Source organism: Salmo salar, chromosome ssa10 (genome assembly GCF_905237065.1).
Source record: "Salmo salar chromosome ssa10, Ssal_v3.1, whole genome shotgun sequence".
Taxonomy (NCBI): domain Eukaryota; kingdom Metazoa; phylum Chordata; class Actinopteri; order Salmoniformes; family Salmonidae; genus Salmo; species Salmo salar.
The window spans coordinates 111,761,685-111,774,740 of NC_059451.1; the positions used below are offsets into that span (position 1 = coordinate 111,761,685).

The 13,056-nt window shown below is 46.3% G+C and overlaps 1 protein-coding gene across 1 annotated transcript in view; it reads right to left on the minus strand.

The window, feature by feature from the left end:
- The window catches only part of LOC100136366 (cystic fibrosis transmembrane conductance regulator II), an 81,399-nt gene that overhangs the window by 18,998 nt on the left and 49,345 nt on the right, over nucleotides 1-13,056 (minus strand). The window contains 6 exon segments of the mRNA NM_001123534.1: nucleotides 3,876-3,976; nucleotides 4,990-5,217; nucleotides 9,779-9,929; nucleotides 10,975-11,054; nucleotides 11,297-11,583; nucleotides 12,699-12,736. Of these exon segments, the coding sequence (NP_001117006.1) occupies nucleotides 3,876-3,976; nucleotides 4,990-5,217; nucleotides 9,779-9,929; nucleotides 10,975-11,054; nucleotides 11,297-11,583; nucleotides 12,699-12,736 (885 nt within the window).

Genomic DNA, 13,056 nt, shown 5'->3' on the forward strand with positions numbered 1-13,056 from the left:
TGTGTATACATTATGTGTGTGTGACATGAGATAATATAAGTGAGTAGAAACCTGTGGGAATGTGTGTAAGGGGGGAGTGAAACGTGTGTGTGTGTGTGTGTAAGGAGTAAGTGAGTTCATACTGTAAGTGGGTCAATGTTAGTTTGTGACCTAATACTGTACCCGTGACAGTATGTTAGAGTAGTGACCTCCCTCGTACTTGTTAATGTGCTATTAATATTAATATATATACACTGCTCAAAAAATTAAAGGGAACACTTAAACAACACAATGTAACTCCAAGTCAATCACACTTCTGTGAAATCAAACTGTCCACTTAGGAAGCAACACTGATTGACAATACATTTCACATGCTGTTGTGCAAATGGAATAGACAACAGGTGGAAATTATAGGCAATTAGCAAGACACCCCAAATAAAGGAGTGGTTCTGCAGGTGGGGACCACAGACCACTTCTCAGTTCCTATGCTTCCTGGCTGATGTTTTGGTCACTTTTGAATGCTGGCGGTGCTTTCACTCTAGTGGTAGCATGAGACGGACTCTACAACCCACACAAGTGGCTCAGGTAGTGCAGCTCATCCAGGATGGCACATCAATGCGAGCTGTGGCAAGAAGGTTTGCTGTGTCTGTCAGCGTAGTGTCCAGAGCATGGAGGCGCTACCAGGAGACATGCCAGTACATCAGGAGACGTGGAGGAGGCCGTAGGAGGGCAACAACCCAGCAGCAGGACCGCTACCTCCGTCTTTGTGCAAGGAGGAGCAGGAGAAGCACTGCCAGAGCCCTGCAAAATGACCTCCAGCAGGCCACAAATGTGCATGTGTCTGCTCAAACGGTTAGAAACAGACTCCATGAGGGTGGTATGAGGGCCCGACGTTCACAGGTGGGGGTTGTGCTTACAGCCCAACACCGTGCAGGACGTTTGGCATTTGCCAGAGAACACCACGATTGGCAAATTCGCCACTGGCGCCCTGTGCTCTTCACAGATGAAAGCAGGTTCACACTGAGCACGTGACAGACGTGACAGAGTCTGGAGACGCCGTGGAGAACGTTCTGCTGCCTGCAACATCCTCCAGCATGACCGGTTTGGCGGTGGGTCAGTCATGGTGTGGGGTGGCATTTCTTTGGGGGGCCACACAGCCCTCCATGTGCTCGCCAGAGGTAGCCTGACTGCCATTAGGTACCGAGATGAGATCCTCAGACCCCTTGTGAGACCATGTGCTGGTGCGGTTGGCCCTGGGTTCCTCCTAATGCAAGACAATGCTAGACCTCATGTGGCTGGAGTGTGTCAGCAGTTCCTGCGAGAGGAAGGCATTGATGCTATGGACTGGCCTAGACCTGAATCCAATTGAGCACATCTGGGACTTCATGTCTCGCTCCATCCACCAACGCCACGTTGCACCACAGACTGTCCAGGAGTTGGCGGATGCTTTAGTCCAGGTCTGGGAGGAGATCCCTTAGGAGACCATCCGCCACCTCATCAGGAGCATGCCCAGGCGTTGTAGGGAGGTCATACAGGCACGTGGAGGCCACACACACTACTGAGCCTCATTTTGACTTGTTTTAAGGACATTACATCAAAGTTGGATCAGCCTGTAGTGTGGTTTTCCACTTTCATTTTGAGTGTGACTCCAAATCCAGACCTCCATGGGTTGATAAATTGGATTTCCATTGATTATTTTTGTGTGATTTTGTTGTCAGCACATTCAACTATGTAAAGAAAAAAGTATTTCATTAGATTATTTCTTTCATTCAGATCTAGGATGTGTTGTTTAAGTGTTCCCTTTATTTTTTTGAACAGTATATATACTGTCTATTCTCACATTAGTGAGTAGTATCAGTGTATAGTAGTATGAGTCAGTCTGGCAGTAAGGATTCATTTTTCCAAAACAAGGAGAATGAAATGACCTGCACTGTGATAATGTCACACCCTGACCATAGAGAGCCTTTTATTCTCTATGTTGGTTAGGTCAGGGTGTGACTAGGGTGGGTTATCTAGGTTGTTTTATGTCTATGTTGGCCTGGTATGGTTCCCAATCAGAGGCAGCCGTTTATCGTTGTCTCTGATTGGGGATCATATTTAGGCAGCCATTTCCCCACTGTTTTTGTGGGATCTTGTTTTGTTTATGTGTAGTTGCCTGTGAGCACTTCATTTGCGTCACGTTTCGTTCGTTCTTTATTGTTTTTGTGCGTTTCATTCAATAAACATGTGGAACCCACATCACGCTGCGCTTTGGTCTGCATGTTATTACGACCATCGTGACAGATAAGCTCTTTCGAAATCCTAAGCCTGAATAAAGCTCATGTCCACAACAACAACACTGGGGTGTGTGAACTGAATATACAGTATGCTATGTTTTGACACCTTACCAAACAACACACAAGACAAGTGGAGTATCCCACTCAAGTAAAGGTAGCCTTTTACACTCGTACCCGTATACAGGATGAAAATGGCAGATTTAGACACTGATAAGCGCCTACATTGGAACATTAGTGGCTGTACAGTAACATGCTATAAATGACATCAGAGCTCAGTCTCTGTGCTTCACAGCGCTTTATGGGTTTTGACTGACAGCCATTCTGAACTTGAGCACCGCACACGACAAGAAGTTTCCCCCATCCCTCCGGCTAATTGGGCAACTTTCGATTTTTGTTTTCTTGTCTGAGTGAAGGAAATGCTGTAAGTGAAGAGGACTTAATGTATTTTGAAAGATGAGATGTTGAGGATTATAATAAATACCACTTTGATGTCATACAAGCAAACCAAACACCCGGGAGTCCAAATGTGCACTTCACATTTCCAAATCATAAAACTCATGTCATATAGTGTCAACGTTTATGATCACTATGTTTGATGTACAGTTACAAGATGACATGGCGTCATACCCTGAGTTGTTCTGAACAGAATGAGCCTATGTTTGTCTATTGTGAAGAAAATTTGCAGCAGAACACACACCTGACTGAGCTCAGGTCTCCTTTCTATGCGCACTAGAATTACGATCTGTTTCTCTGAATTGCCGTGTGAAACCCTAACACTGCAAGATCACACTGCAAGATCTTATTTTATAACTAGTCATGTTGGCAATAGAACAAGCTTTCAAATGACGCCCACCTGACCCAGATTGCGATTTAGGAAGGGCCATTTTGGGATTTCGTAAACAACAACAGTAATTGTGTGATGGCGGGGGTGCCATCACATTTTGTGTTCCAAACAAAACAACTACAAGTGTGCTTTCTCTAGCTCTTCAACGGCACAGCTAGGTGAGCTCAGAAAAGCACCTATAATTGAAGACCCTTCTTTGAGTCATACAAGTGCACCAGTTAGTCCTCAAATCAAATTAAAATCAAACTAAATATTATTGATCGCATACACATATTTAGCTTTCTCTCTCAAACTCTTGTAATTTTGTTGTCTTATGTTGCACCTACCCCACATTTTCCAGGAATATTCTTATCATGTTACTGAATGTATCTAGAGTATTTTCAGATCTTGTTATCAACAAATATGTCAAAAAGTACAGTAAATGTAAAATGCACATATAATCAATAGGATTCAGTCCTGGATTCAGTCTTGTGTCAGGTGAACTGTTGTGTCCTCAACTTTGGTCTAATAATTTTCCATTAATCTCCAAACTGTTCCCTTTCAATTTCTACAATGGTTATGCTTTTCTTATTTCTTCTGTAAGAAACATTTCAATGTATCTCTGTCCATATAGGCCAATTCAAATGAGTGTAAAAGGTTAGTGAGATTCATATTTGTGTGAGTGTGTTGTGCATGTTTGTATGTGTGAAACTGATAACTGCCTACTGGTAATGTGGTATGTGAATGCAAATAGAAGTCTATCTACCGTGATTGATCAAAACTGTGTGTTTACATACCAGTCCATCCACAGTGATGCTGGTGATGACAGCCCATTGGAACGTACCAAGGATAAGCATGGCTAAGGCCACGATGATGCCAATCTCCCCTGGCTTGTCCTCTGTGGAACACACACACACATCACATTATCAGTGGGCACACACGCGCTAGCACACACACACACACACACATGGTCTTGTACAGCTAACCTTGTGGTTAACCTTGTGGTCAAAATCCTATTTTCCCTAAGCCCTAACCCTAAACCATACTCTTACCCTAACCACAACCCTAACCCTAACCTTAACCCCAAAACCTAATCTTAACCCTAAACCTAACCCTAGCTTCTAACCCTAAACATAAACCTAGCTCTTAACCCTAAAACAAACCCTAGCTTCTAACCCTAAACCTAAACCTAACCCTAGCTCTTAACCCTAAACCTAACCCTAGCTCTTAACCCTAAACCAAACCCTAGCTTCTAACCCTAAACCTAACACTAGCTCTTAACCCTAAAACAAACCCTAGCTTCTAACCCTAAACCTAACCCTAGCTCTAACCCTAAACCTAACCCTAGCTCCTAACCCTAGCTCCTAACCCTAGCTCCTAACCCTAACTTCTATCCCTAAACCTAATCCTAGCTCTTAACCCCAAACCTAACCCTAGCTCCTAACCCTAAAACTAACCCTAACCCTAATTCTAACCTTAACCCTAAACCTACTTGTTAGTTTACTATTCTGGTCCCCAGAAGTATAGTTAAACACGTACACACACACACACACACACACACACACACACACACACACACACACACACACACACACACACACGTCATAGCATACGTCACTGCAACCCCTTGTTATTATACACACACACAAACACACAGGTATTCAATGGTCTGTAAAATTACCCCTAGATTCACTACCAACATAAACACTGTGGCCCATTGAGAGATTCTCTATTTCACACAAAGATCTTTTCTACGTTGTCCATGAGAAGGCAGGAACAACTTACTCAGGCCTAAAGTAAATATGCAACGCAGTCGGCATCTGTAATATGCCAATCTCCTTTTCAATTAAATGCTGTATTGGAAATATCCTAATAATATTAAGTGTGTCTGTCTGTCCGTCCATCACTCACGGTTGGTTCCCACAGCAATGAAGGCTGCGGCGCTGAAGAAGAAGACGAAGATGATGTCACAGCGGAAGAGGAACCATCGCAGCGTGGAGAGGTAGTGGAACCATATGGCTGTGTGGGTGTTCAGGGCCTTGTGGAACAACGTCTCAAAGTAGCACTGACGTCCAAACGCACGGATGGTCCACAGACCCTTTAGAGAGATGATGAGGTGAGAGAAGATAGGGCTTCGGGCTGGGAGGAGGGGAAAGACAGAAAGAGAAAGAGAGATATTAAGAGAGTGAGCAGAGGAAGAAAACATTTGAGCAAAAAGGGAGAGAGACAAAGAGGGGAGGCAAGTAGAGAGAAATGGAGGGACAGAGGGTGGAATGGAGGGAGAGAGGTTGGAATGGAGGGAGAGAGGGTGGAATGGAGGGACAGAGGGTGGAATGGAGGGAGAGAGGTTGGAATGGAGGGAGAGAGGGTGGAATGGAGGGAGAGAGGGTGGAATGGAGGGAGAGAGGGTGGAATGGAGGGAGAGAGGGTGGAATGAGGGAGAGAGGGTGGAATGGAGGGAGAGAGGTAGGAATGGAGGGAGAGAGGGTGGAATGGAGGGAGAGAGGGTGGAATGGAGGGAGAGAGGTTGGAATGGAGGGAGAGAGGTTAGAATGGAGGGAGGGAGGGTGGAATGGAGGGAGAGAGGGTGGAATGGAGGGAGAGAGGGTGGAATGGAGGGAGAGAGGTTGGAATGGAGGGAGAGAGGGTGGAATGGAGGGAGAGAGGGTGGAATGGAGGGAGAGAGGGTGGAATGGAGGGAGAGAGGTTGGAATGGAGGGAGAGAGGGTGGAATGGAGGGAGAGAGGGTGGAATGGAGGGAGAGAGGGTGGAATGAGGGAGAGAGGTTGGAATGGAGGGAGAGAGGGTGGAATGGAGGGAGAGAGGTTAGAATGGAGGGAGAGAGGGTGGAATGGAGGGAGAGAGGGTGGAATGGAGGGAGAGAGGGTGGAATGGAGGGAGAGAAGGTAGAAAGGGGGAGAGAGGGTGGAATGGAGGGAGAGAGGTTGGAATGGAGGGAGAGAGGGTGGAATGGAGGGAGAGAGGGTGGAATGGAGGGAGAGAGGTTAGAATGGAGGGAGAGAGGGTGGAATGGAGGGAGAGAGGTTAGAATGGAGGGAGAGAGGTTGGAATGAAGGGAGAGAGGTTGGAATGAAGGGAGAGAGGTTGGAATGGAGGAGAGAGGGTGGAATGGAGGGAGAGAGGTTAGAATGGAGGGAGAGAGGTTGGAATGGAGGGAGAGAGGTTGGAGTGGAGGAGAGAGGGTGGAATGGAGGGAGAGAGGGTGGAATGGAGGGAGAGAGGGTGGAATGGAGGGAGAGAGGGTGGAATGGAGGGAGAGAGGGTGGAATGGAGGGAGAGAGGTTAGAATGGAGGGAGAGAGGTTAGAATGGAGGGAGATAGGGTGGAATGGAGGGAGAGAGGTTGGAATGGAGGGAGAGAGGGTGGAATGGAGGGAGAGAGGTTGGAATGGAGGGAGAGAGGGTGGAATGGAGGGAGAGAGGGTGGAATGGAGGGAGAGAGGGTGGAATGGAGGGAGAGAAGGTAGAAAGGGGGGAGAGAGGGTGGAATGGAGGGAGAGAGGTTAGAATGGAGGGAGAGAGGTTGGAATGGAGGGAGAGAGGTTGGAATGGAGGAGAGAGGGTGGAATGGAGGGAGAGAGGTTAGAATGGAGGGAGAGAGGTTGGAATGGAGGGAGAGAGGTTGGAGTGGAGGAGAGAGGGTGGAATGGAGGGAGAGAGGGTGGAATGGAGGGAGAGAGGGTGGAATGGAGGGAGAGAGGGTGGAATGGAGGGAGAGAGGTTAGAATGGAGGGAGAGAGGTTAGAATGGAGGGAGAGAGGTTAGAATGGAGGGAGAGAGGTTAGAATGGAGGGAGAGAGGTTAGAATGGAGGGAGATAGGGTGGAATGGAGGGAGAGAGGTTGGAATGGAGGGAGAGAGGGTGGAATGGAGGGAGAGAGGTTGGAATGGAGGGAGAGAGGGTGGAATGGAGGGAGAGAGGGTGGAATGGAGGGAGAGAGGGTGGAATGGAGGGAGAGAAGGTAGAAAGGGGGGAGAGAGGGTGGAATGGAGGGAGAGAGGTTGGAATGGAGGGAGAGAGGGTGGAATGGAGGGAGAGAGGGTGGAATGGAGGGAGAGAGGGTGGAATGGAGGGAGAGAAGGTAGAAAGGGGGGAGAGAGGGTGGAATGGAGGGAGAGAGGTTGAAATGGAGGGAGAGAGGGTGGAATGGAGGGAGAGAGGGTGGAATGGAGGGAGAGAAGGTAGAAAGGGGGGAGAGAGGGTGGAATGGAGGGAGAGAGGGTGGAATGGAGGGAGAGAGGGTGGAATGGAGGGAGAGAGGGTGGAATGGAGGGAGAGAAGGTAGAAAGGGGGGAGAGAAGAAAAACACAGAAGCATTAGTAAATCACTCACAGGATGTCCGACATAACATCTAGATACTTCTTGACCAAAATGTACGTAGCTAACGGGTGATGTCAACTTGTTGATGGAATTTAAATTCACATCCTGGTCCCAACCCTGACTTATAGTACGCCACTTAATTCAGGTGGTGTGATAGGAAAGACCAACCACCCAAGCCAAAGACTGTTCTCTCTGCTTCCTCAAGGCAAGCGGTACTGGTGCATCAAGTCTGACACCAACATACTCCGGAACAGCTTCTATCCCCATGCAATAAGACCTCACAGAACCCTACACACTACTCACACTGTTATTCCAACCTGCATACAAACACTCACATCATTTACTCACACACACACATAATACGCACATACATTTATAGTGACTCTACACCCACTCACATACAATCATCATATACGCTGCTGCTACTCTGTTTATCATATATCCTGATACCTAGTCACCTTACCCCTCTACATATCTACCTCTATCGATCTAGTATCCCTGCACATTGTAAATATGGTACTGGAACTGAGCCTGTATATAGTATGTTTACTTACTTTATTGTGTTCTTCTTATTTCTCAATGTTATATGTTGTGGGTTTTTGTTCTACCTTGATATTTTTAGTATTACATTGATATTGATTACTGCATTGTTGGGTTTAGAGCTTGTAAGAAAGGCATTTCACTGTCCTTGTGCATGTGACATTAAAACAGGAAAACATCGCAGTTTGTTGTTTCAGAAGGGCATTGTTATGCGAGGAGTTGAAGAAATCTAAAATAGAAGTGCACCAGACAGTATCACAACAATAGAGAGTATATTTTCTCAGGCCACCGTAAAACCAAGTCTCTCTTGTTGTGAGATGAACCGTGATGTTTCTCACGTATCTCTTACTACAGTCTGACACACAGAGAGACAGGCAGGAAAATGAATGAAAGGAAGGAAGAAATAAACCTGACAGTTTATCTACTCTGATCACAAGCAGGTGAGTGAAACTGTCTCTCTAAGGGGTATTATATGAATTTAGATGGCTTTATATGGATCTTTAAGGGTCTCTGCACCAATAAAGGACACATTTAGAACAAGAGCAACATACAACAAGAGAGTGTGTGTGTTTTGGCCTGTTGAGGACAGTGTGTGTGTTTTGGCCTGTTGAGGACAGTGTGTGTGTTTCGGCCTGTTGAGGACAGTGTGTGTGTTTTGGCCTGTTGTGGACAGTGTGTGTGTTTTGGCCTGTTGTGGACAGTGTGTGTGTTTTGGCCTGTTGTGGACAGTGTGTGTGTTTTGGCCTGTTGAGGACAGTGTGTGTGTTTTGGCCTGTTGAGGACAGTGTGTGTTTTGGCCTGTTGAGGACAGTGTGTATCTTTTGGCCTGTTGAGGACAGTGTGTGTGTTTTGGCCTGTTGTGGACAGTGTGTGTGTTTTGGCCTATTGAGGACAGTGTGTGTGTTTTGGCCTGTTGAGGACAGTGTGTGTGTTTTGGCCTGTTGTGGACAGTGTGTGTGCTCTGTCCAGGGGGGAACAGTGATAGAGAAGGTATGTGTTTTGTCCAGTCGTGTGTGTTTTGTCCAGTGAGGAACAGTGAGAGAGTGATGCCAGGATGGAGCCAGAGGAAATCCCTGATTGGATTTTCACTCTGACCCCTCCGTGGCTGCAGAAAGGCCTTGTGGCCATCTGCGACACACACAGAATGACAGGATCAGGAGTGGAGTCAGAATGTCCCGAGTCCCAACACAGATACACACCTTTCTCTCACTATTTCAATCCAACACTTTGGTACAAGTAAGTTACGGGGAATGTATGGAATGTTTGCAGAATGTTGGGAATTGTTCTGGTGAGGGAAAACTCAAGCAATAGTACCATTATGTATCATATCCCCTATCTAGTCATGTCAGATCAGTGGTTACTCCAAGGCGAGAGGAAGTATCCAATTGTTAAAGGACCACCACTTTCCATCCAACTAAAGGACCCGAGGACAGATTTAGGCATCCGAAGACACCACCCATCAATTATTTTCCAATCAAATCAAAGTTTATTGGTCGTGTACGGGGTTGTGGGATCTAAAATCTAATTGGACGAGAGCTGACCTCTCACTCCGTTATGTCCCACTTCCCCTCCAGCGGACCTCGCCCCTCTGTGTATCCTCTCCAGCCTCCACCCTCCCCTCCCTCAATTCTATTCTCCCTACATCCTGCTTTCTTTTATATCCCTTACTTTCTTTGACTCCCTGCCCGGTACAATGTAACTTCTGGAATTGTTCAAAAAGCGAAAAGTCTGTTCACCTTTCTCGCCAGTCGAGATAAATCAAGCACACCTCCTGTATTTGAAAGTTCCCCAGCCCCATCCAATACCCCTACCAGTCTCACCCTCAGCTTCTAGTTGTTTGAGCTGTTGTCCGGTACGCAGGAAGTACTTCCTCAGGACCAGGAATATGACGGCCAATGGGATTGCGGCGATGAAGATGTACGGCCGCATGATGGAGACAGTGAAGATTGCTCCCAACACGATCAGAGTTAACTAGAGGGAGAGAATATGAATCATATAAAATACAGAGCTTTTCATGAAAAAAATAAAAAGAGAACCCTCAAAACAATAAAATGAATTAAGATAGAGACTGGGAGAGAATGAGACCGACAGAGCAGCCAGTCACCTACCTGGATGACAGACAGACAGACAGACAGACAGACAGACAGACAGACAGACAGACAGACAGACAGACAGACAGACAGACAGACAGACAGACAGAGCAGCCAGTCACCTACCTGGATGACAGACAGACAGACAGACAGACAGACAGACAGACAGACAGACAGACAGACAGACAGACAGAGCAGCCAGTCACCTACCTGGATGACGACAGACAGACGAAGACAGACAGACAGACAGACAGACAGACAGACAGACAGCAGACAGACAGACAGACAGACAGACAGAGCAGCCAGTCACCTACCTGGATGACAGACAGACGAACAGACAGACAGACAGACAGACAGACAGACAGACAGACAGACAGACAGACAGACAGACAGACAGACAGAGCAGCCAGTCACCTACCTGGATGACAAACAGACAGACAGACAGACAGACAGACAGACAGACAGACAGACAGACAGACAGACAGACAGACAGACAGAGCAGCCAGTCACCTACCTGGATGACAGACAGACAGACAGACAGACAGACAGACAGACAGACAGACAGACAGACAGACAGACAGACAGACAGACAGACAGACAGAGCAGCCAGTCACCTACCTGGATGACAGACAGACAGACAGACAGACAGACAGACAGACAGACAGGCAGACAGACAGACAGGCAGACAGGCAGACAGGCAGACAGGCAGACAGGCAGACAGACAGGCAGACAGACAGGCAGACAGACAGACAGACAGACAGACAGAGCAGCCAGTCACCTACCTGGATGACAGACAGACAGACAGACAGACAGACAGACAGACAGACAGACAGACAGACAGACAGACAGACAGACAGACAGACAGACAGACAGACAGACAGACAGACAGACAGACAGACAGACAGACAGAGCAGCCAGTCACCTACCTGGATGAGGTCAAACAGTACAAGAGGAAGCATGTCGTCGATGGTGGCCATGTCTTTAGTGAACCTGTTCATGATCCGACCTACAGGGCAGAAAAACACACACATGGAATTGACTGCTGCTGAAAGTTCGAGGCATTGACTGGTGGTGGTCGTACTGACTAACTGACTGATGTACAGGCTGTGAGATTACACAGACAATTGACCGATAAATTAGACATTTAAGCCTGTGTTCAGATACAGTACCGGTAGATGCATGTACGTATGCATTTCTAGCTGATACATAATCATTGGTTAAGCCAGGGGTTTCAGCAGTGGGCCTCACCTGTTTTCATCGTGTTGAGTACAGCCATGGGGGCCCTGAGCACAGCAGTGAGCATCTGTTCATGCAGCCTCTTGGACACGGTCAGTAAGGTGTGGACCAGTGGCAGGCCTCTGAAGAACCCCAGCGCCAGAACGCTCTCCGACGTCGCCACGTAGATATAGATGATGTAATAGGCGCTGGTTGGCGTGACGATGACTGACTGTTGGACGGCGGGTGACGAGGCGTTGGAATGTTGTTGGTCTACGTAGTTAGGCGCCGATGGGTTGGCCTCCTCTGTCCAGATCTTACTGAGAGGGAAAGAAGAGAGTACAATGGTTACAATGGTATCTGAATCGTGTTTTTTTTCTAAATATATATATTTTTTTCAACTGCTCTTTTGTTTGAGTACTTCGCGTTTAGCGGTTTACATGTGATCAGGCTGATCTGAGCTGTTTACATGTACAATGCACAACGCATCACCGGGGGCAAACTACCTGCCCTCCAGGACACCTACACCACCCGATGTCACAGGAAGGACAAAAAGATCATCAAGGACAACAACCACCTGAGCCACTGCCTGTTCACCCCGCTTCTATCCAGAAGGCGAGGTCAGTACAGGTGCATCAAAGCTGGGACTGAGAGACTGAAAAACAGCTTCTATCTCAAGGCCATCAGACTGTTAAACAGCCATCACCAACATTGAGTGGCTGTTGCCAACATACTGACTCAAATCTCTAGCCACTTTAATAATGAAAAATGTAATGTAATAAATGTAATGTAATAAATGTAATGTATAAATGTAATGTAATAAATGTAATGTAATGTAATAAATGTATCACTAGTCGCAATGCCAGTTTATATGTTTACATACCCTACATTACTCATCTCATATGTATATACTGTACTCTATATCATCTACTGCATCTTGCCTATGCCGTTCGGTCATCGCTCATCCATATATTTTTATATACATATTCTTATTCATTCCTTTACACACGTGTGTATAAGGTAGTTGTTGTGAAATTGTTAGATTACTTGTTAGATTTTACTGCATGGTCGGAACTAGAAACACAAGCATTTCGCTAGACTCACATCAACATGTGACAAATAAAATTGGATTTGATTTGATGTGCTATTAGGCTGATCTAAGCTGTTTACACGTGACCAGGCTGTTCTGAGCTGTTTACACGTTATCATGCTGTTCTGAGCTGTTTACACGTTATCATGCTGTTCTGAGCTGTTTACACGTGATCAGGCTGATCTGAGCTGTTTACACGTGATCAGGCTGATCTGAGCTGTTTACATGTTATCAGGCTGATCTGGGTTTCTTGTGGTGGATACTACTTGTTTACCATTGTAGGCTGATCATCCTAGTTCCTTGTGATGAATATTATAGCACATGTGAAAACAAACTAGTACTTACTCTGTGATAAGAAATATCCCCAGGACAGAGCCAGCAACCTACAGCACACAATAAACACAGTTAGACTGAGGGTGGCAACAGCATGCATTGAAATAATACTGTCAATAAATGCAATTATGATCCAACAGGGACCCTCTAGTCTAGCGCTACCAGACATCAGTCTGTTCAAGAATCTGGAAAAGTCCAGAAAAGCTGGAGTTGAGTTTAGGGATTCTCTAATGCAGTATCGTTATGGGTTAATATATAATATTTCCTTTAATAAAGTATTGTTATGGGTTACTATAACATCTTTCCTCTAATACAGTACCGTAAGGGGTAATATAACATCTTTCCTCTAATACAGTACCGTAAGGGGTAA